Genomic DNA, 24783 nt, shown 5'->3' on the forward strand with positions numbered 1-24783 from the left:
AATCCATTGCCAATTGTTGGGAAAACCCATCTGGTTCAGTAATGTCCTTTAGGGAAGGAAACTGCCGTCCTTAGCTGGTCTGGTCTACATGTGACTCCAGACCCACAGCAATGTGCTTGACTCTTAACTGCCCTCTGGACAATTAGGGATCGGCAATAAATACTGCCTGGCCAGCGACGCTCTCATCCCATGAATGAATAAAGAGAAAAAAAATCCCTCTGTCTTTCCGCCCCACTGTCTCTCCGCTCGACTGCCTTTCCACCTCACTACCTCTCCAACAACTGTCTCTCCATCTGTCTCCATCCCACCGTCTGTCTGCCCTACTGCCTCTCAATCCACTGCCTCCATCCCTTTCCCTCTCTGACCCACCGTCTCGCCATCCTACGGCCTGTCCACCCCATTGCCTCTCTGCTGTACTCTCTCCATCCCACTGTCTCTCTCTGCTCCACTGCCTCTCCGCCTATTCTCTCCACCCCACCATCTCTCCGCTCTACTCTCTCCATCCCACTGCCTCTCCGTCCTGCTGTCTCTGCACCCCACTGCCTCTCCACCCCACACTCTGTCCACCCCACTACCTCTCCACCCCACTGTCTGTCCACTGCCTTCCATTCCACTTCCACTCCTTCCCACTCCCTCTTCGTCCCACTCCCTCTTCATCCCATTCCCTCTCTGCCCCACTGCTCTCCATCCCATTCCCTGTCCATCCCACCACCTCTCTATGCCACTGATTCTCCACCTCACCGTCTCTTCACCCAACTCCCTCTCCGCCCCACTCCTTCTTCATCCCATTGTTTCTCCATCCTGCCATCCCACCATTTCTCCAACTCTATTCATCTGGCTCCCCATTTGAACTCCTACCCACGACAACTGTTATATCATTCCCACTGTCATATGTCACAGTCATAGAACATTGACAGGATGCAGAGATGGGCTGAGAGGTGGCAGATGGAGTTCAACCTGGATAAATGCGAGGTGATGCATTTTGGAAGGTCGAATTTGAAAGCTGAGTACAGGATTAAGGATACGATTCTTTGCAGCGTGGAGGAACAGAGGGATCTTGGTGTGCAGATACATAGATCCCTTAAAATGGCCACCCAAGTGGACAGGGTTGTTAAGAAAGCATATGGTGTTTTGGCTTTCATTAACAGGGGGATTGAGTTTAAGAGTCGTGAGATCTTGTTGCAGCTCTATAAAACTTTGGTTAGACCGCACTTGGAATACTGCATCCAGTTCTGGGCGCCCTATTATAGGAAAGATGTGGATGCTTTGGAGAGGGTTCAGAGGAGGTTTACCAGGATGCTGCCTGGACTGGAGGGCTTATCTTATGAAGAGAGGTTGACTGAGCTCGGTCTCTTTTCATTGGAGAAAAGGAGGAGGAGAGGGGACCTAATTGAGGTATACAAGATAATGAGAGGCATAGATAGAGTTGATAGCCAGAGACTATTTCCCAGGGCAGAAATGGCTAGCACGAGGGGTCATAGTTTTAAGCTGTTTGGAGGAAAGTATAGAGGGGATGTCAGAGGCAGGTTCTTTACGCAGAGAGTTGTGGGAGCATGGAATGCGTTGCCAGCAGCAGTTGTGGAAGCAAGGTCATTGGGGTCATTTAAGAGACTGCTGGACATGTATATGGTCACAGAAATTTGAGGGTGCATACATGAGGATCAATGGTCGGCACAACATTGTGGGCTGAAGGGCCTGTTCTGTGCTGTACTGTTCTATGTTCTATGTTCTAACACTAGGATCTGAAGACTGTTCAGTGGACTCAAAACATTAAATCTGCTTTCTCCCCACATGCTTTGCCAGATCTGTTGAATTCCTGCAGCATTTCTGTTTTTGTTTTGGATCTTCAACATCTACAGTTCTTTGTTTTATTTTAGTTACTTCTTAACTCCCCTGTTAACCTGTCCTGTCACCTTCAGGAATGTGTGGACGAGCACCCCAAGATCCCTGTGTTCCTCTGAGCTTCCTCATGCCCTACCATTCACTGAGTACGCCCTTGCCTTGTTCCTTCTTCCAAAGTGCAACAACTCATAGTGATCCAGATTAAATTCTATCTGCCTCTGATCTGCCCATCTGACCAATTAGTCTATATCCTCCTGCAACCTATGACCCTCTTCCTTATTGTCCACGACCCGGCCAGTCTTCATTTCATCCACAACTTAATTATCATCTCTCCCATATTCCCATCCACATTATTTGTATATATCATGTTAGTGTCCTTCAGAGGATGAGCACCCTTGGGCACACACCACTAATAGGGTGAGTTCATCACCTAACTCAGGACCTGGGAAGCTGGTGATCAGATTTCTCTCCAGTGCAACATTTCAGGATAATTGGATGTCCTAAGAAAAGAATGACCAACACAAACCACTTAGATTTACATAACATCTTTTAGGTAATAAAATGTTCCAAAGCACTTCACAGGGGTATTTTAAAATAAATTATATAACAGTACAACATGAGGCAGAGATCTGAAAACTTAGAGCTGCAGCAGCTGAGGGCATTGGTGCCAATTGAGATTTAGATAGGGAGGGACATTTAATGCTAGCCCAGACAGCATGTTCAATAAATTGTAGCAGAGCTAAGGCTCCAACCCCATGTTTCAAATACTGAGAGTACTTGCCAATGTCTGCACACTCACCAAATACCAACAGGCTGAATTGATTGTGCATTTACCCAACACTGCCACTAGGAGCTGCAGCAGCCTTTAGAATCGAGTCTTCTCCTTAATTCAGATTTTAATCTTGACCAACAATACATGACAAATGATTGTCAAAACTGATACTTTACACATGTTGTCGAACGTTCATTGTATTTCCCAGGCCTGTTATCACACACTGTATGAGACAGGCAGACAGAGCCATATTAGGAATAAATTAAACATAATAATGCTATAGCAGCTGCAGTTGTAGCCTTCCACACCCTAAACCAGTCAAATGTTACCAATTTAAAAATGTCATTTTCACTGACAGCTGTGAGCCTTGTTTCTTATGAATTCCCATGGAAAAGGACCACAAGCCCAAACTGCAGCTTTCGAGGTGTTTTTAACTCCTCCCTGCTGTTACATTGCAAGTGTACAGAATAAGAAGTTCACCAAAGTTCATTTGAAAGCACGTTCACCTTTGAGTCACAGTGCTGTCTACTTCAACTCCATTCCAAAACTTAGCATGAACAGCAGGTTGTTGCATTGTCAGGGAGTCAGTGCTGAGGGAGTGCCGCACTGTCGGAGGGTCAGTGCTGAGGGAGCGCCGCACTGTTGGACGGTCAGTGCTGAGGGAGTGAGCACTGTTGGAGGGTCAATGCTGAGGGAGCGCCGCACTGTTGGAGGGTCAGTGCTGAGGGAGTGAGCACTGTCGGAGTGTCAGTGCTGAGGGAGTGAGCACTGTCGGAGGATAAGTGCTGAGGGAGTGGGCACTGTCGGAGGGTCAGTGCTGAGGGAGTGGGCACTGTCGGGGGGTCAGTGCGGAGGGAGAGCCGCACTGTTGGAGGGTCGGTGCTGAAGGAGTGGCCGGTGTCGGAGAGTCAGTGCTGAGGGAGAGCCGCACTGTTGGAGGGTCATTGCTGAGGGAGCACCGAACTGTCGGAGGGTCAGTGCTGAGGGAGCGCCGCACTGTCGGAGGGTCATTGCTGAGGGAGCGCCGCACTGTCGGAGGCTCTGTACTGAGGGAGTGGGCACTGTCAGAGGGTCAGTGCTGAGGGAGCGGGCACTGTCGGAGGGTCAGTGCTGAGGGAGTGCCGCACTGTCGGAGGGTCATTGCTGAGGGAGCGCCGCACTGTCGGAGGCTCTGTACTGAGGGAGTGGGCACTGTCAGAGGGTCAGTGCTGAGGGAGTGCTGCACTGTCAGAGGGTCAGTGCTGAGGGAGTGCCGCACTGTCGGAGGGTCATTGCTGAGGGAGCGCCGCACTGTCGGAGGCTCTGTACTGAGGGAGTGGGCACTGTCAGAGGGTTAGTGCTGAGGGAGTGCTGCACTGTCAGAGGGCCAGTGCTGAGGGAGTGCTGCACCAACGGAGATTCAGTACTCAGGGAGTGCTGCACTATCAAGGGTCACTACTTAGGGGAATTTTAGAATGAGGAATAGGCAGTATTGTAACTCCATCTGTGGCACTGTTTGAAGTATTTTGTTCACGCTGGAACTTTTGAACTTTGCTTTTGTCTTTGCTGCATGATTGAGGTAGTATCTACGGATTGACTCGAATAATTTGTTTAAATGACCTTGAATGTCACTGTATCTTTAGTATTTATCTGAAAGAAAGGAAGAAGGGTAGAGAGCTGCAGAGATTTCAGAATCAGAAGTCACATGACACCAGGTTATGGTTCAACAGGTGTATTTGATTCAAGTTCTCAGAGTGCTGTTGCATTGTCAGGTGAAGTCAACTGGAATGCCCTTCTACATGACTCGTCACTACTGATGCCAACTATTGATTTCATAAGACCATAAGAATAGCAACAGGATTAGACCTGTTCCATTATTTAGTATGGTCATGCCTGATTCAACATTCCTCATATCCACTTTCCTGTCCTTTTCCCACTTATCAAGCATCTACCTATAAATACACAACGACTCTGACCCCCACAGCTCTCCCTGGCAAGGACACTCAATCCTCAGAAAGATGAAATACCTCCTCTTTTCAATCTTAAATTGGTGCCCTTTATTCTGACACAGTGCTCCCTGATCTTAGACTCTCCCATGAAGGGAAATATCCTCTTAGCATTGACCTTTAAGATTCCCATATGTTTCAATGAGATCACCTTGCATTCTGCTAAACTCCAGCAAGTAGAGTCCAAACCTGTTCAACCTTTGCTCATAAAACGATCCCTGTATACCAGGAATCATCCTAATGAACCTTCTTTGAACTAAAGTGAAATAATATAATTCCTTAAACAAGGGGACCAAAACTACTCTCAGTAGTCCAGATATGGTCTCATCAGCACCTTGTGCAATCATCAAAATGTCCACTTGTTCGACTTTGCCACTGCTTTTCAAAATAAGAGACTTTCATTTAACTCAAAATAACCAATTTATTCTAACACAAAGATATTACTAAAAGATGTGCTTAAAACTGGTTAATATTTAAGATTAAATCAAAAATGAGACTATAACTGTCCTTAATCCCAAGCAAATAGACATACCCAGCACAATAGTGACTTTACAGAGACAATATTTTACAGAAAAGCAAAAGGGGAGAATACCCTTATTGACCAAGGGTCTATAACAGAAAGGGAAGGGATTGAATCTTCACAGCCCATTGAACTTCCTATTGACAAATTTGAATTACTGACAAAGAACTTTAACCAAAACCTCAGTTTATTTGGAAATCAAGCTGGATCCAAGTGATAATGGGAACTGCAGATGCTGGATCCAAGTCTTTGGATCATGGTCACAGTTCAGGTTTTCTGGATTTACAACCCAGTCAAACTGTTGACTTGAACAGGTTCCCAAATTCTGACCAGGAGAGAGGTCTTGCAGCCTCACTGCTCCTTACTGCCGCTTCTATTTCCTAATAACTCTCCTGGTGTTTGAAAACCATCAAAATAGAGGATCCATAGTCTATTCTAAGACAGGCCTTCAGGCAACTAAAGTCAATCCACCTCTTTTATTCCAGAAAGTAGCCAATGACTCAATATCTTCCAGTATTGTTTTGGTATAGGTCATCGCTTTTATGGAATATTATGTAATAAAGTTGCAAACTCCAAAGGCTGTTTCAACATTGATATAAAATCAGCGGTCTGAAATGATAGCTGTGTTTCTCTCTCCACAGATGCAGCCAGACCTGCTGAACTTCTCCAGCATTTTCTGCTTTTATTTCAGATTTCCAGTGCCTACAGTATTTTGCTCATGTTTTGCTGTTTGTATAGTCAATAACTACCTAACTGCTGTCAATGCCTTTCAAAATCAGTGAAATACAGTGCAAACATTTCTGGGGAATGTAATACACAGACTACAAATGACTGAAAAAGTGTCAGGGCTGGAGTGTTTCAATTATGAAGAGAGATTAGATGGACTAGGATTGTTTTCCTTAGAGTAGAGACGACTGAGAGGACACAATTAAGATGTATGAAGTTATGTGGGGCATAGACAGGAAGAAACGTTTCCCTTTGATAAAGGGATCCATGTCCAGAGGATATAGATTTAAAGTAAGGACAGGAGGTTTAGAGGAAATGTGAGGAAAAACTTTTTCACCCAGTGGGTGACAAGTATTTAGATGTGCACATACAGTGCCAAGTGTTGGAAAATGGGATTAGAATAATCACTGTTTTCCTGGTGCAGATTTGATGGGCTGAAGGGCCTTTATCTGTGCTATAGACCTCTATGTCTCTATGCAGGGAATGAGATATGTCCTTGAGTGTTTCTAGTACCAGTGGAATTATGCCAGTTGGGTATCTTGGGTGATTATCAGGCACAATCTGCCTGAAGTTCCATTCAGATAATTCCCCATCACTATGCCACCACATCTCCACATCTGTTAGTAAGCAGTTTATTCAGCTTGTTATATCCATGGAAGAGGCCCCAAGTGAATTGGTGAGGAGGGAGAGTCATCCTGAAACACACTTATTTAAATTTGAGTGCTGTTGAGGTCTCTTCTTTTCTCATGAATGTGCACTGTGCCTGCTTCAACTCAACAAGTGTTCATTTCTCTGGGCATGTACCTGATATGAGAAAAAGCTTTTTCACTCAACCACTAGTTAGCTATGGAATGCACTGCCTAGAAATGTGGTGGAAGAAGGTTTAATTGAGGCATTGAAGAGGACATTGAATGATTATTTGTACGGAAAGAGGTTGCAGGGGTATGGGGAAAAGACAGGAGATTGGTGCTGGGCAATGATGCTCATATGAAGAGCTGGTGCAAGTGCCAGCCATTGGATTAAACGGCCTCTTTCTGCAGCACAATTCTGATTCAGTTGGGATATTGTCCAGATTTTGGATCCACATTGTATGAAGGATAGTATAATCTTTGAGAAGTGAGAGATGAAATCTGTCAGGAAGGAACCAAAGATGAGAAACTTCAGTTATGTGGCATGACTAGAGACTATAGTATTTTCGCTAAAACATTAAAAAATGAATATGGTATTGTTTGAGGTCAAGAGGGAAAAATTTAAAAGGGACCAGAGGGGCAACTTCTTCACACACAGGGTAGTTCACGTATGGAATGATCTGCCAGAGGAAGTAGTCAATGCAGGTACAGTTACAACATTTAAAAGACATTTGGACAGATATATGAATAGGAAAGGTTCAGAGGGATATAGGCCAGGTGCAGGCAAATGGGGTCTACAGTTTGAGAAACCTGGTTGGTATGGACTAGTTGGACCAAAGGGTCTGTTTCTGTGCTCTATGACTTTATGAGGCAATTCTTTAACCAATCAAAGTCAAGCTGCATGATTTAAAATTTACCAAAACCTGGCTGTTTACTGTCAATCAGCATTACTGGGTGCATTTTTATGGCAGTGCCTAAACAGCAGAATCCACTTGGTAACAATTCAGCAGTTTCCTCTCTTACAGCATAAATGTTGACTTTCCTCTTGACTGTGTATTCTTGTGAAATATCCTGATGAGTAAAACTCAGTGGCTTCGACAAAACGTGTCTTTTTTCAGCAATACCAAGGCTTGTTTCAGTTAGAACAGCATGTTTAGATACTGCTTTACTTTGACACTAGACTGCTCTCTCAGCATCATTCTATCCTCTTTCCAGATCGGGCTCCCTTGAAAACAATCTTACTGCATTCAGAAGCAACCAGAGTCCTCCAATGGCAGTGCTGTCACTGGGTTGATTTACACAGAATGCTTGACTCTATGACTCTGTAATAGCTCTTTCTCATTTTGGTACATTGTAGGGCTCGAAGCGAATCCTAAGATCGAATGAATATCTTCTCCCCCCAGGTGGCCTGATGGAGACCGAGTTAGAGCTCACCTTTTCCTTGCAGGTATCTACTATGTGCAAGATGATTTGTCACTTTCTACTTTCAAAAGATATTTTTATTTAACTCTTACATGCAAACGTACAAATTAGGAGGGAAGGTAGGTCTTTCACCCCTTCAAGCTTATCTCAGTCTTAACTAATTAATCTTATTTTGGCCGAATCTTCAGGATGGTTAAGCAAGGAGGTATCCAGTGGTCTGCAAGTGTGTTTTTTTCCTGGGATACATAGTATTTCATACTGGCTTGTAGCTTTCCCATCACTGTAAATAAAGCAGAGGTCAGCAGGGTGTAAGGTCTTCCCTTCTGGTCATGTTTCAGCTAAATCATCCCACTAAGCTCTGATTGAAAATTGCTTTACAGTGCCTTTGAAAAGAGAGGGAACCCTATAACAAAAGCGATTTTTAAATTCTCCTTTGGGATATGGATGCTCCTAGTTGCCCAAAGAGTTGCCGATTAACAACACAAAAAGGTTAATGGGTATGATCTTGCAGCCATTGCATCACAACTGAGTGCTAAATATTCAGTCGTGCCTGAACTTTATGAAGGACACAGGAAGGAGAGGGTAGTGGGATTGCATTGTTAGCATGGCACGGGAGAAGTACAACAGCAAAAACTGAATAAAAGTGAATACAACAGATGCTGGAAATCTGAACCAAACACAGAAAATGCTGAGAAACTCGATGCATCATTGGAGAGAGAAAATGAGGTAATGTTTTGAGGCCAGTATGACTCTCTTCTCCAGCTGCCAGAAATGCTGAGTTTCTCCAGTATTCTCTGTGTTTATAGCAAGAAGTGATTGTGAATTGAAAGCTGTAGAACCCATATGTGTACAAGTAAAAAATAATTTTTGTATTCAGGAACATTTCCTAGAACTATATGTTGTGGATTCAACCAGGAATTTTTAAGTTGTTTTATTCATTCTTGGGGCATGGGTGTCACTGGCTGGGCCAACATTTCTTGCCCATGTCTCGTGGCCCCCTTGAGAAGGTGGTGGTGAGCTTCTTGAACTGCTACATCTATGTGCTTTAGGTAGACCCACAATGCCCTTAGGGAGGGAATTCACTGGTTTTGACCCAGTGACACTGAAGGACCAGTGGTATATTTTCAAGTCACAATGGTGAGTGGCTTGGAGGGGTGGTGTTCCCATGTCTTTATCTTCTAGATAGAAGTGGTTGTGAGTTTGGAAGGCGCTGTCTGAGAACTTGCTTATTTTATACTACTGGAATATATTGGTGTATGAAGGCTAACACGACATATTTATTCACTTCAGTGCCATTCCCTAGATGCACATTATTATTTCACCAAACTATTTTGAATCTGATTATGCATAATGAGGCAGAATTAATAAATTATGTCAGAGTAGAAGATCCCCTCCAAAACAGTGACCATAACATGGAGGATCTTGGGTTGGAAACAACTATATTAAACTTGAATAACGGCAGTTACAAAGGAATGAGGGCAGCGCCAGCTGCAATGCACTGGAGAAAGAGCTTTTCAGCAAAGATGGTTGAGAAACAATGGCAGCCATTTAAAAAAATAGTTCAATGCTTGCAGTAAGGACATATCTCAGTCAGGAAGAAGGACTCGAGGAAGGGGATACACCAACAATGATTAGCCAAGGGAGTTAGGGATAGCGCCAAATTGAATGAAGAAAGCATACAACATGGCAAACTTTAAATAATAATTTAAATAATAGTAAGCTAGAGAGTGGGAAAGCTTTAAAAACCAAGCAAAAATAATAAAAGGGGAAAAGATAAACTTTTAGGGTAACCTTGAAAGTAATATCTAAATGGCCAGTAAGAGCTTTTTTAAACCTATAAAAGGGAAGAGAAAAGCCAAAGTGAACATAAGCCCTTTAGAGAATGAGACTGGGGAAATAATAATGGGGAAACCAGGAAATGACAGAGGAAGTAAATAAATGCTTTGCATCAGACTGCACAGGAGAAGACACCGTATTAAAATTACTAAATAATCAAGGGTCAAAAGAATGGGAGGAAATAAATATAATAACTATCACTAGAGAAAGTTTTTTGGGAAACTAATTGATCTCAACACAGGTAGGGTCACTGGACCTGATTTGGTGCATCTGAGGATATTAAAGGAAGTAACTACAGGGATAATGGATGCACAGGTAGTAACCTTCCAGGAATCCTTAGAGTCTGGAAAAGCTCTACAAAATTAAAAAACTGCCAATGTAATGTCTTTATTTAGAAAAGAAAGACAGAAAACAGGTAACTACTGGCCAGTTTGCTTACTGTCTGTTATTTGGAAAATCTTAGATGTTGTGGCAGATCATTTAGAAATACATAATATGATCAAGCTGAATCAACTTGGGTTCATGATGGAGAAATCCTGACAAATTTACTAGAACTCTTTAAGGAGCTAAAAAGCAGGACAGATAAAGGGGAAGCAGTGGATGTGATGTACATGGATTTTCAGAGGGCTTTTGATAAGGTATCACACATTAAGCTTATAAAAGCTCTAGGAGTTGGATGTAGTATGTTTGTATAGATAGAGGATAGACTGGGGTTGACTAATAGAAAACAGAGAATTGGGATAAGGTAGTATTTTCAAAAAGGCAAATGGTGAGGATGACATAAAAAGTCTGCACAGGGATATGGACAGGTTAAGCAAGTCAGAAAAATCTTGGCAGACAGAGTATAATGTAGGGAAATGTGGGGTTATGCACCTTAGCAAGAAGAATAGAGGAGTAAATGGTTAAATGCTTAAATGCAGAAGCACTGTAGGGAGCTACAGAAGAGGATTTGGGAGTCTTTGTGCACAAGTCACCGAAAGCTAGTCCCCAAATTCAGCAGCTAATAATGAAGGTATGTGGAATTTTGGTCTTTATTTCAAAGGGAATAATGTATAAAAGTAGGGAAGCTTTGTTAAAACTGTACAGGGTACTAGTCAGTACACCTCAGCTAGAATACTGTGAACAGTTTTGGGCCACTTATCTAAGGAAAGATATATTGACACTGGGGGGGCAGTCCAGAGAAGGTTCACTCAGCTGATCCCAGATCTGGAGGGACTGTCTTATGAGGAGAGGTTGAGTAGATTGGCCTGTACTCAATGGAATTTAGAAGAATGAGAGGCGCCCTTATTATAGCATACGAGATACTTAGGGGACTTGATGAGTTGATGCAGAGAGGTTGTTTTCCCTTGTGGAAGAGTCTAGGACCCAAGGGCATCATCTCAGAATAAGGGGTCACACATTTAAGACAGATGCAGAGGAATTTCTTCTCTCAGAGGGTAATGAATCTGTAGAATTTTTTACCACAGAAAGCTGTTGAGGCTGGAGCATTAGATTAGATTCCCTACAGTGTGCAAACAGGCTCTTCGACCCAACAAATCCACACCGCCTCTTGGAGCATCCCACCCCCCTATAACCCACACACCCTTGAACACTGTGGGCAGTTTAGCATGGTCAATCCACCTAGCCTGCACATCTTCGGACTGTGGGAGGAAACCGGAGAAAACCCACACAGACACGGGGAGAATGTGCAAACTCCACACAGACAGTTGCCCAAGGCTGGAATTGAACCCAGGTCCCTGGCACTGTGAAGCTGCAGTGCTGACCACTGAACTACCGTGCCGCCCTAGTATATTCATGGCTGAGATAGACAGATTTTTAATCAATACCGGTATCAAGGGTTATGGTGAAAGGACTGGAAAGTGGAGTTGAAGATTATCAGATCAGCCATAATCTCATTGAATTGTGGAGTAGTCTCAATGGGCTGAATGGCCTACATCTACTTCTACATCTTACGGTCTTATTCTGTGACACTGAGCTGATCAGAAGGTCAAGTATGTGCAGTTGGCTTCGCTGTCTTGTGGAAACAGAGGGCTGCTGCTCACAATCGAGTGCTTCTTGACGGAAAGGTGATTGAGGAAAGGACTGGACATGAAATTAGTGAAATAGCCCGTTATACTCACGCTCAAGGAAGGCCTGGTTAATGTTGAGCTTCCATAATTTTCAGGAGATGAGATGAGAGCGGTCAGCCTGGGAAGTTGGAATGTGGGACTTGCCCTATCTAGCCCTACCCACTCGTTCTTTACTTCCTCCATGAATGAGGTTATCACTGGTAAAGCTAGTATCTATTACCCGTCTTCACTTTCCTTTGAACTGTGAGGCTTGCTAAAGCCTTCCAGAGAATAATTAAAATTAGAGTCACATGAAGATTACACTGGGTAACAGGAATAAAAGTAAGCCACTCACCCATTGATCCTGCCCCACCGTTCAGTAATGATGTGGCGGTACCGGTGTGGGACCGGCCTGGATAAGATCAGAAATCACACGACACCAGGTTATAGTCTAACAGGCTTATTTGAAAACACAAGCTTTTGGAATACCTAAAGAAGGAACAAGGCTCAGAAAGCTGTGTTTTCAAATAAACCTGTTGGACTATAACCTGGTGTCATGTGATTTCTGACCTTGTCCACCATTCAGCAAGTCATGGCTGATTGAACACCTCCATGCCTTATATTCCTCTCCATCCCCATAAAATGGTACCACACTTGGCATCAGAAGTCTATCAATCTCTACCTTAAATATGCTCAATGACTGAGCTTCCACAGCTCTCTTTATTAGAGGATTCCAAAGATTCACAACCCTCTAAGGAAAACAATTTTGTCTCATCTCGGACCTCATGATATCTCCTTCATTTTTAAATTATGCCCTTGGTTCTAGTTTCTCCAATCAGGGGAGATGCCTTATCTGCGTTTACCCTGCTTTAACTTTCAGTATTTTGTCAGTTTCAACCAGATTACCTCTCATTCTTTGCAACTCTATACAGAATACAGACCCAGATTGCTCACCTTTCTGCACAGGACAGTCCCATCATCCCGGGGATCAGTCTGGTGAACTTTTGTTACACTCCCTCGATAGCAATAATATCTTTCCTGCGAAAAGGAGACCAAAACTGCGCACAGTGCTCCAGATATAGGTCTAACCAAGTTCCCACATAAATGAATCAGGACTTCACTGTTCCTGCACTCAAATTCTCTTCCAATAAAGGCTAAAAATCCGTTAGCCTTCCTCATAGCTTGCCGTGCCTGCATGTTCACCTTCAGTGATTTGTTCACAACGATACCTTTGTTTGTCCATATTTTACCATTTAATAAGTAAATCTACACTTTCCAGTCTTTACCATTTAACAAATACTCTACCCATACTCTCTTAACAAAGTGAATAACCTCACATTTTCCCACATTCCAGTCCAGTTGCCATGTTCTAACCTATTCAACTCTGCCTGTGCAAATCCTCCTAAAGGCAATATACATAACCCCCTTCCTCACAACAGAATCTCATTTGGAAATATTCTATTTGGTCCCCACATCCAAATCATTGGTGTATATATATGAACAGGAACAGCTGGGGCTCAAATACTGATCCTTGTGGCACCCCACTAGTCATAGCCTGCGAACACGAGAATGACCCATTTATTCTGTTTTCTACCAGTTAGCCAATGCTGTATTCATACCAGTACATTGTCTCCTGTGCTGTGTGCTTTCAATTTTCTAACCAGCTTCTGTGGAGAACTTCACCAAAAGCCTTCTGAAGATCCACATATACTACATCCATAAACACTCCTTTATCAATTTTGGTCATAATGTTTCCAAAAAAACTCCAACAAGATTGTCAAACACGATTCCCATTCTCAAATTCATGCCCACAATATGCAATCAGAACATTATCAACAAGGTGTCTGTTTATCACACCCTATTTCGTAGATTCTAACTTTTTCTATCTACTGAAGAGAACGTTAAGAATTGACCTTACTGATGTGTTCAAAATTATGAACAATTTTGATGGAGTGAAGGATATTCTGTTTCCACTGACGGTATGTCACTAATTACAGCTCACTATTCAAGATTATTAACAAGAGATCTAGCAGTGAAATGAGGAGAAACTTCTTTACTCAGAGAGTTGTTAGGATTTGGAATCCACTGCCTGGAAGAGTAGTGGAGGCAGATTCCAGAGGAGGTTTCAAAAGGGAATGGAATTTGGAGGGTTATGAAGATAGGGCCAGAAAATGGGATTAGCTGAGTTTCGGGAATCGGCACAGACGCAATGGGCCAAATGCATTGTAAAATTCTACGATTCAATGATTCTGCTGATTTAAGGCAAACAAGCCTGTAGTACCCTGTTTTCCCTCATGCTCCCTTCTTAAACAGAAGGGTGACGTTTGCTACGTTCTAATACTCCTGAATTATTCCAGAATCTTATGAAGTTTGGATCGTAATGCATCAACTGTCTCACAATCCCTATAACCACTTGTATCCACCTTCTGCCATGTAGACTGTCCAGATCTGGGAACCTAATCAACTTTCAGCCCATTAATTTCTCCAGTATAACCTTCTTACTAATGTCAATACCCTTCAATTCCTCATTTGCCCGAGCCACTTGGATCTCGAATTCTGGGAGATTCTAGTCTCTCCCTTAGTGAAAACAGACTCAAATTAATCATTTAGCTTCTGTGCCTTTCTCTATTCCCCAAAACAAAGTCTCCTGACTCTGCCTGTATTGGACCCACATTCGTTTTAGCCAAACACTTTTTATGTACTTGTGGAGGTTTTTACACTCCATTTATATCTTTTTTGCTAAATTACATTCAAATACTGATTAAAAGGTTTAGAGCTAGATGAACACAGCAGGCCAAGCAGCATCAGAGAAGCAGGAAAGCTAACATTTCGAGTTTACACCCTTCTTCAGAAAATTTCTTCTGAAGAAGGGTCTAGACCTGAAACATCGGCTTTCCTGCTCCTCTGATGCTGCTTGGCCTGCTGTGTTCATCCAGCTCTACACCTTGTTATCTCAGATTCTCCAGCATCGGCAGTTCCTACTATCTCTGATTCATATACTAGTCTCCCTCTCCTTAACGGTTTCTCAATTATTCTTTGTTGTACTCTATAAAATACCCAAACCTCAGATTAATTACTATTTCTAACAATAATCTAGGCCTTATCATTTAATTCTTTACAATCCTGACTTCCTTTATTAGCTATGGTTGACTGAACCTTTTTGAATTCTTCTACTTTGATGGAATATATCGTTGCTGGAAGCTGTGTAATAATTCTTTACAGCTTATCTATTTCCTATGTAGAGTCATGCTTTGTGGTGTATTTTCCAAATCCTTATCAGCCAATCTGTACCTCCCCCTTTTATCATTTCCCAGATTCACATTTATCACCCTTGTTTCAGACTGAACTTTCAAACAATATAAAATTCTATGATATTGTGGTCACTCATTCCTAAAGGATCTTTTACAGGATTGCTAATTAGCCTTTTTTCATTGCATGATGCTAGATCCAAAGTACCCTGTCCTCCAGTCAACTTCTCAACCTAGTGCTCTAGAAAACCATCCCTCGTATACGCCACAATCCTATCCTCCACAGCTTTAGAGGCTAGTTGGTTTACTCAGCCTTTGTGCAGATTGAAGTTACCCATCATAACTGTGTTGCCACACTCCAAGATTTGCTCATCTCCTGATTAATACCGTGCCCCACACTGCCACTATCTCATTCCCCTCTATTTTACTTGCTCCCACTCAGTCCGAGTCACACGTCGTTGTCCCGATCTGGTATCCTCCCTTACTAATCACATCCTTAATGATCAGCGCGACTTCACCTCCTTTTCCTCTTGTCTGTCCTTCCTAAATGGTGAATATCCTTGAATATTCAGTTCCCAGTCCTGGTCACCGTGCAGCCATGTTTCTGTAATGACAATCAGAGCATACCCATGAATCTCTAATTGTGCCTTTAGATGTCTGTCTTGATGTGAATGTTGTGTGAATTCAGGGAGAGTGCCCTTAACTGGGTTTAGTTGACATCATTTCACTGTTGGTGCACATTCGGTGCTTAGCTTTGTTCCTTCTGCTGTCTAAGCTCCCCAGCATTGTGAAATTTCCTGTTACCAACTTCACTTCTTTCCAATTCGGGTTACCGCTCAGATTCCCACTGCCCTAACGAGCCAATTTAAACCTATCCCAGCAGCACCAGCAAATCTCCCTGTGAGGAGACCAGTCCCAGTCCCATTAAAGTATAACCGGTACAACTAGTACAGATCCCACCTGCCCCACAGCCGGGGTCAGTGCCTCCGAGATTTGATGCACTCCCCCCGTACCTGTTCCCCAGGCACGTGTTCAACTGGTCAATGCTCCCGTTCTTATGTTCATGAGAACGTGGTAGTGGGAGTAATCCCGAGATTACTGTTCGAGGTCCTGCTTTTTATTTTCCTTCCCAACTCAATAAAATCCGCCTTCAGGAGCTCATTGCTCTTCCCACCCATATCTCTGGTACCAATATATCCTCCCACAGAGTATGTCCCACAGCCACTCTGTGACATCCTTGACCTGTGCCCCAGGGAGACAACACACCATCCTGGAATTACATCTACTGCCACAGAAACAGCTGCCTAATCTCCTGACACTGGAGCCCCCTGTGACTATTGCTGTAAGGGTGGCAGAATTGCTTCTCTAAAGCGTATAGTTGAACCAGATGGGTTTTTACAGTTAATAAGAAATTCATGGTCACTAAGATACATTTTCAATTCAAGCTATTAATTGAATTTAAATTCTCCCAGCTGCATGTGTGTGTGGAGTATTAACCTGAGCATCTGGACTACTAGCCCAGTGGCAGCACCTGGATGTTACCAGCTCTGTCTTCTACAGCATGTCCAGGAAACAGATCATTAGTCAGCTATATACTGACAGTAAATCTACTTGATAAAGTGACTCACGTTAAATAGAGTTGAGCCTACTCAGTTTCTGATTGAAATTTGAGTGTTATGTTGGACTGATTTCCAGACTGAATCTATAATTCTATTTGATTGATGCTTCTGAGACGTGTTTACTGTTTTATTGTTCCTTCTGCATTTTCAAAAGCAATGAAGGCAGAAATAAGCAGATGAGGAAGAGTTTGATTTCTCAGAAGACTGAGTGAAACAATGTGTCCAATGAGGTAATTTCATTCTTGTTCAGGTCCTGATGGATTGAAGTTAGTTGTGTTTTATTCCATTGTCAGTATCCCCACTTCCTCAAGAGAGATGCAAACAAACTACAGATAATGCTACAGAGGAGGAAAAGATACAAGAACCGGACAATTCTGGGTTACAAGACTCTGGCACTGGGGGCAATCGATATGGCGGAGGTATGTTTTCACTGTCCAACATTATTGAGAACTGCTACAGATTCCCTTGTCATTCATTTTCTCAATCACAGGCTGGCCTGCCTGAATACATTGTCACATCCAATCTCATATTCTCCTCTTCCTCTTGTGAAAAACTTGAATCATTCAGTCTTGCAATGCTATGGTGTTCTCATTCTTCATTCATTGTCAGGTCATGCAGCATCCCACAGATGGGGGACAAGTACTTGGACTACACTCCAACATGAAAGATTCTTCAGTGCGGGTCGCTGAAATCAGTATCTACTCTCTTTCCAGCCAACCAATCGACCATGAGGATAGCAATGTACAAACAGGGCCTAAGACAAAAGCCTCAGGTACATAACTTGGTTAAGTGAGGATGTGGATTTCGTCCTCAATATTCACATGTGTGTCAAGGTATTTATCAAATAGGGAAAGCATTTCAGACAGGTAATCTTATGGTGAATACGACAGCAATGTGAATTTCCTCAAACACTTGGAAATATCCAACTAACTGAGCAGCAGGTTCTCTGTGAAAAACAGAGGTCATCACCTGTATGCAAGCAAATACACATAGAAAGCGAAAGGGTGAATACTGTACCTAGCACTCAGAGTAATTTGCCCAAAACTCACAGAGTAATTCATTCAGGACAGAGGGAGTAATTCACCCAGCACTGAGAGAGTAATTCACCCAGCCCTGAGAGAGAGTAATTCACCCTGCACTGAGAGAGAGTAATTCATCCAGCACAGTGAGAGAGTAATTCACCCTGCACTGAGGGAGAGTAATTCGCCCTGCACTGAGAGAGAGTAATTCACCCTGCACTAAGAGAGAGTAATTCACCCAGCCCTAAGAGAGAGTAATTCACCCAGCCCTGAGAGAGAGTAATTCACCCAGCGCTGAGGGAGAGTAATTCACCCAGCCCTGAGAGAGAGTAATTCACCCTGCACTGAGAGAGAGTAATTCACCCAACGCTGAGAGAGAGTAATTCACCCTGCACTGAGAGAGTAATTCACCCAGCCCTGAGAGAGAGTAATTCACCCTGCACTGAGAGAGAGTAATTCACCCAACGCTGAGAGAGAGTAATTCACCCAGCACTGAGGGAGAGTAATTCACCCAGCCCTGAGAGAGAGTAATTCACCCTGCACTGAGAGAGAGTAATTCACCCAGCCCTGAGAGAGAGTAATTCACCCTGCACTGAGAGAGAGTAATTCACCCAACGCTGAGAGAGAGTAATTCACCCAGCACTGAGAGAGAGTAATTCACCCAAACTGAGAGAGTAATTCACCCAGCGCTGAGAGAGTAATTCACCCTGCACTGAGAGAGTAATTCACCCTGCACTGAGAGCGAGTAATTCACCCTGCACTGAGAGAGAGTAATTCACCCAGCCCTGAGAGAGAGTAATTCACCCTGCACTGAGAGAGAGTAATTCACCCAATGCTGAGAGAGAGTAATTCACCCAGCACTGAGGGAGAGTAATTCACCCAGCCCTGAGAGAGAGTAATTCACCCTGCACTGAGAGAGAGTAATTCACCCAACGCTGAGAGAGAGTAATTCACCCAGCACTGAGAGAGAGTAATTCACCCAGCACTGAGAGAGAGTAATTCACCCAAACTGAGAGAGTAATTCACCCAGCGCTGAGAGAGTAATTCACCCTGCACTGAGAGAGTAATTCACCCTGCACTGAGAGCGAGTAATTCACCCTGCACTGAGAGAGTAATTCACCCTGCACTGAGAGAGAGTAATTCACCCTGCACTGAGAGAGTAATTCACCCAGCACTGAGAGCGAGTAATTCACCCTGCACTGAGAGAGAGTAATTCACCCAGCACTGAGAGAGAGTAATTCACCCAAACTGAGAGAGAGTAATTCACCCAGCCCTGAGAGAGTAATTCACCCAGCACTGAGAGCGAGTAATTCACCCTGCACTGAGAGAGTAATTCACCCTGCACTGAGAGCGAGTAATTCACCCAGCACTGAGAGAGTAATTCACCCAGCACTGAGAGCGAGTAATTCACCCTGCACTGAGAGAGAGTAATTCACCCAGCACAGTGAGAGAGTAATTCACCCTGCACTGAGAGCGAGTAATTCACCCTGCACTGAGAGAGAGTAATTCACCCTGCACTGAGAGCGAGTAATTCACCCAGCACTGAGAGAGTAATTCACCCTGCACTGAGAGCGAGTAATTCACCCTGCACTGAGAGCGAGTAATTCACCCAGCACTGAGAGAGTAATTCACCCAGCACTGAGAGAGAGTAATTCACCCAGCCCTGAGAGAGAGTAATTCACCCTGCACTGAGAGAGAGTAATTCACCCAGCACAGTGAGAGAGTAATTCACCCAGCACTGAGAGCGAGTAATTCACCCAGCACTGAGAGAGTAATTCACCCTGCACTGAGAGCGAGTAATTCACCCTGCACTGAGAGAGAGTAATTCATCCAGCACTGAGAGAGAGTAATTCACCCAAACTGAGAGAGTAATTCACCCTGCACTGAGAGCGAGTAATTCACCCAGCACTGAGAGAGTAATTCACCCAGCACTGAGAGAGAGTAATTCACCCAGCCCTGAGAGAGAGTAATTCACCCTGCACTGAGAGAGAGTAATTCACCCAGCACAGTGAGAGAGTAATTCACCCAGCACTGAGAGCGAGTAATTCACCCAGCACTGAGAGAGTAATTCACCCTGCACTGAGAGAGAGTAATTCATCCAGCACTGAGAGAGAGTAATTCACCCTGCACTGAGAGAGAGTAATTCACCCTGCACTGAGAGAGTAATTCACCCTGCACTGAGAGCGAGTAATTCACCCTGCACTGAGAGAGAGTAATTCATCCAGCACTGAGAGAGAGTAATTCACCCTGCACTGAGAGAGAGTAATTCACCCTGCACTGAGAGAGTAATTCACCCTGCACTGAGAGAGTAATTCACCCTGCACTGAGAGAGAGTAATTCACCCTGCACTGAGAGAGAGTAATTCACCCTGCACTGAGAGAGTAATTCACCCTGCACTGAGAGCGAGTAATTCACCCTGCACTGAGAGCGAGTAATTCACCCAGCACTGAGAGAGTAATTCACCCAGCCCTGAGAGAGAGTAATTCACCCTGCACTGAGAGAGAGTAATTCACCCTGCACTGAGAGAGAGTAATTCACCCTGCACTGAGAGAGAGTAATTCACCCAGCCCTGAGAGAGAGTAATTCACCCAGCCCTGAGAGAGAGTAATTCACACAACGCTGAGAGAGAGTAATGTCCCTATCAACCATTATCTATGTTAGATGGAGGTTCCTTTTCCTCCCTCTCAGCCACACTCTTGTTATACTGTGCATTTGGTGAGAATTTGCTTATTTACTGCTATGTCCTGAAGAATATCTTCTTCAACATATTGCAGATCGATCTCCAGACATTGATAATTACTCTGAGGATGAAGACGACAGTTTTTCCTCAGAACAGGAAGGTAGTGATGATGCAGTTCCCAGCCAGGTATGAAGAATTCTGTAGCTGCATGCGCACCATCAGTGGAGAACCATTTTCAGCCTCATCACAAGCTCATGTGTCCTAGCCAGGATAGCCATTGCCAGGAAACATCATGTTCACACCATGATGACTACTGCCTGCCTGTTCATGAAATGGTCCTAAAGGTATCAGCTGTGCTCGATTCTGAGCAGGGAATTCCTCTCCCCTAGTCTCAGCATTTCCCCTGCTTAAAAACCAGGGTGAATCAAACAGAAGCCTGTCCTGCCTTGTGTTGTCTCGCCCCATTAAAGTTGTTACACCATGATTCATGGCCAGCTCTTTGTAAAAGGAAGCAGTCGGAAACTGGCTGCATGTTCCATAACTGGCAATGTTTTAGAGCCATAGACCGTGCAAACAGACCCTCCTGTCCAACTCATCCGTGACAAGCACGTTTCCCAAACTAAACTCGTCCCACTTGCCTGTGTTTGGCCCGTATCCCCCCCAAACCTTTTATATTCATGTACCTGTCCAAATATCTTTGAAACATTGTAACTTTACCAGCCTCTACCCCTTCCTCTGGCAGCTCATTCCATTCACACACCAACTTCTGTTTGAAAATGTTGCCCCTCAAGAAGCTTTTAAATCTTTCCCCTCTCACCATAAACCTATGCCCTCTAGTTTTAGATTCCCCTACCCTGGGAGAAGACCTTGACTATTCACTGTATCCATGCCCCTTATAATTTTATAAAACTGTATAAGGTCATCCCTCAACCTCCTACGATCCAGTAAAAATAAAGTCCCAGCCTCTCCTTATAACTCGAACTCTCATGTCTTGGTACATTGTTGTAATTTTATTTGCAACCTTTCCAGTTTAATATCATCCTTCCTCTAGCAGGGCAACGACAATTGTATTCTAAAAGTGGCCTCGCCAATGTCTTGTACAGCCGTAACATGATCTCCCAACTCCCGTCCTCAGTGTTCTGACTGATGAAGACAAGCGTGCCAAATGGCTTCTTCATCGACCTGTCTACCTGTGTTACCACTTTACCTGCACCCTTGGATCTCTCCGTTCAACGACACTCCCCAGGGACCTGCCATTTCCTGAAAGATCTCCACTACGTGTTTTCCTCTCTTTATAATCTCCCTCAATTGAAGTGGAGATAGCAAGAACTGCAGATGCTGGAAGTCAGAGTCAATACAGCGTGGAGCTGGAGAAGCACAGCAGGCCAGACAGCATCAAGGAGCAGGAAAGTTGATGTTTCAGCTCGGGACCCTCCATCAGGACCAGGGAGGCGAGGAGGTAGCTCATGAATAAATAGAGGGAGAGTTCGGGGCTGGGGGTAGGTAGATGGGTGGATTGGTGATAGGTGGATGCAGGGAGGGCGTAGTGGAGATTGTTCAATGGGATGGGTGGGGCAGACAGGTGAGAAGGAGGATAGACAAGTTGTGTCAGGTCACGGAGGTGGGGATGAGAGGGAGGGCTGGGCATGGGTTGAGGTTGGGGTGGGGAGATTTTGAAGCTGGTGAATTCTATGTTGAAGCCATTGGGTTGTAATCTGCCAAGGTAGAATATAAGGTGTGGTTCCTCCAGTTTACATGTGGCCTCACTGTGACATTGGAGGAGGCCCAGGATGGACATATCATTGAGGGAGTGGGAGGGAGGTGGTTGAAATGGCTGGTAACCGGAACGTGGTGTTGATTGGAGATACAGAGCGCAGATGCTCCATGAATTGGTCACCAAGGCTGCATTTGGTCTCTCTGATATAGAGGAGACCACACCTTGAGCAATGGTTGCAATAGACCAGGTAAGAAAACGTACAGATGATTCCCTGCTGGATTTGGAATGATTGTTTGGGGCCTTGGATGGAGGTGAGTGGGTGATGTAGGTAAGTTGGAGCACTTCCTGCAGTCACAGGGAAACGTGATGGAAGTGTTGGTGGGGAGTGTGGAGCGGACAAAGAGTTGCAGAGTGAGTGGTCCCTATGGAAAGCAGATAGGGGTGGGTAAGGAATTATCTCTTTGGGAGAGTCCGATTGCAGATGGCGAAAATGATGGACGATGATGTGTTTGATTTGGAGATTCGCGAGGTGGGTGGTGTGTATATGGGGTGGAGCTTATAGCCCAATGGCCTAAACATAAAATTCACCAGATTCAAAATCTCTACACCCCTGACCTCATCCCATGTCCAGCCCTCCCTCTCATCCCGCCCTCCTTGACCTGACACAACTTGTTCACCTTGCTTCTCACCTATCCGCCCCACCCTTCCCTTGACCAATCTGTACCAACCCTCCCTGCCTCACCCTTCACCATCCCACCTACCTTCTCCCAGCCACACCCCTCCTCCCTCTATTTATTCCTGAGCTCCCTTCCCTCTCCCCAGTCCTGATGAAGGCCCCCAACCCGAAACATTGACTTACCCACTCCTTGGATGCTGTCTGACCTGCTGTGTTCCTCCAACTCCACATTGTATCGAATTCCTCCTCTATTCACACTGTCCATCCTGTAAACCTTATATCCTGGTACATGTAGTTCCCAGAGCCGACCATTCTATAGCCATGTCTCGGTGATGGATGCTATATTGCCATCTCCCATTTTAAATTGTGCCTGCAGCTCACTTAGTTTATTCCTTGCATTCTGAGTATTCATACATTAAACTCTTAATTGGGCCATTCACTGTAACCTATCCATCAGCAGCGACAATTTATTCACCTGTTAATTATTTCTCTCTTCTAGTTTATTCAATACACTTTTTACATTCTTGGCATTATCTGCCATGTCTGAAGTAGGATTCCTGATTGCTCCTTCACTTTCTGTCATGTCACTTGTTTTTGAAACTGTATTGACTTCCCCCGTCCACATTTATTAGTTTAAACTCTCTCCATCTTAAATAGCAAACAAATAATGAGAAATTGTTTTCAGTGATAGGAGGGTTTGTAACCTGTGGAGACAGACTGAAGACAATTGGCACTATGACTAGGGGTTACTTGAAAAATCTTCTATTTATATTCCCTGAAATGATAACAGAAGCAGATTTGCTAATCATTTTCCAAATGATTTGTAGAAATACTTGAAGGGGACATTTTACATGGAAAGAGCAAAGGGAGGGAGAAGAATAAGATCACTGTAAGAGGTGGCACAGGCAAAAATGAGCATAAGCTCTCTAACTGAGCTGTAAATAATGAGAGTGTGGATTACTCTGATAGGATCATTTCCTGAGAGTTAAGTGCATCCTTGGCCTGAATGTTTAGGGGCTAGCTAATAATCTACTGCGAAGGCTTTTATTTTGTGAAAAAGACTCCAGAATGAATTCTTTACTCAAGAGAGTGTTGAGAACATGGAACTCACAATCACAAACAGCAGCTGAAGGCCAGGAGAATAGATGCATTTAAGGAGAAGGTGGATCAAGACTTGAATGAGAAGGGAATAGAGGATTCTATTGAAAGTGTTAAATAAGGAAGGATGGGGGGAACTGAGATAACAAGGTGTAGAGCTGGATGAACAACACAGCAGGCCAAGCAGCATCAGAGGAGCAGGAAGGCTGACATTTTGGGCCTAGACCCTTCTTCAGAAATGCGGGAAGGGAACGGAAATCTGAAATAAATAGGGAGAGAGGGGGAGGCGGATAGAAGATGGATAGAGGGGAAGATAGGTGGAGAGGAGACAGAACGGTCAAAGAGGTGGGGATGGAGAGTTTTGAGAAGATTTGTAGCTCAGGTGGAGGTTCTGGATGTGAGTTTGCTCGCTGAGCTGGAAGGTTAGTTTTCAGACATTTCGTCACCATTCTAGGTAACATCATCAGTGAGCCTCCGACGAAGCGCTGGTGTTATGTCCCGCTTTCTATTTATCTGGTTGGGTTTCCTTGGGTTGGTGATGTCATTTCCTGTTCTTTTTCTCAGAGGGGTCAGATTGGGGGTGGAAGGTTTTGGTGAAATGGATGAACTGTTCAAGCTCCTCTTGAGAGCACGAGGCTGCACCGATACACTCATCAATGTAATGGAGGAAGAGGTGGCATTCAGGGCCAGTGTAGGTGTGGAAGACGGACTGTTCCACATAACCTACAAAGAGGCAGGCATAGCTTGGGCCCATGCGGGTACCCATGGCCACTCCCTTTGTCTGTAGGAAGTGGGAGGAACTGAAAGAGAAGTTGTTGAGGGTGAGGACGAGTTCGGCTAGGCGGATGAGGGTGTCATTGGAGGGGGACTGGTCGAGCCTGCGGGACAGGAAGAAGCGGAGGGCCTTTAGGCCATCTGCATAATGAATGCAGGTGTATAGGGACTG

The 24783-nt window shown here is 44.3% G+C and overlaps 1 protein-coding gene across 2 annotated transcripts in view; it reads left to right on the forward strand.

The window, feature by feature from the left end:
* The window catches only part of zmp:0000000755 (phosphofurin acidic cluster sorting protein 1), a 335491-nt gene that overhangs the window by 176566 nt on the left and 134142 nt on the right, over positions 1–24783 (forward strand). For both annotated transcript variants that reach the window (XM_059645081.1, XM_059645082.1), the window contains exons 3-6: positions 7832–7921; positions 16941–17066; positions 17257–17419; positions 20441–20532. In XM_059645081.1, coding sequence (XP_059501064.1) covers positions 7832–7921; positions 16941–17066; positions 17257–17419; positions 20441–20532 — 471 coding nt within the window. The remainder of the gene's footprint in view (positions 1–7831; positions 7922–16940; positions 17067–17256; positions 17420–20440; positions 20533–24783) is intronic.

This window comes from Stegostoma tigrinum, chromosome 4 (genome assembly GCF_030684315.1).
Source record: "Stegostoma tigrinum isolate sSteTig4 chromosome 4, sSteTig4.hap1, whole genome shotgun sequence".
NCBI classification, from domain to species: domain Eukaryota; kingdom Metazoa; phylum Chordata; class Chondrichthyes; order Orectolobiformes; family Stegostomatidae; genus Stegostoma; species Stegostoma tigrinum.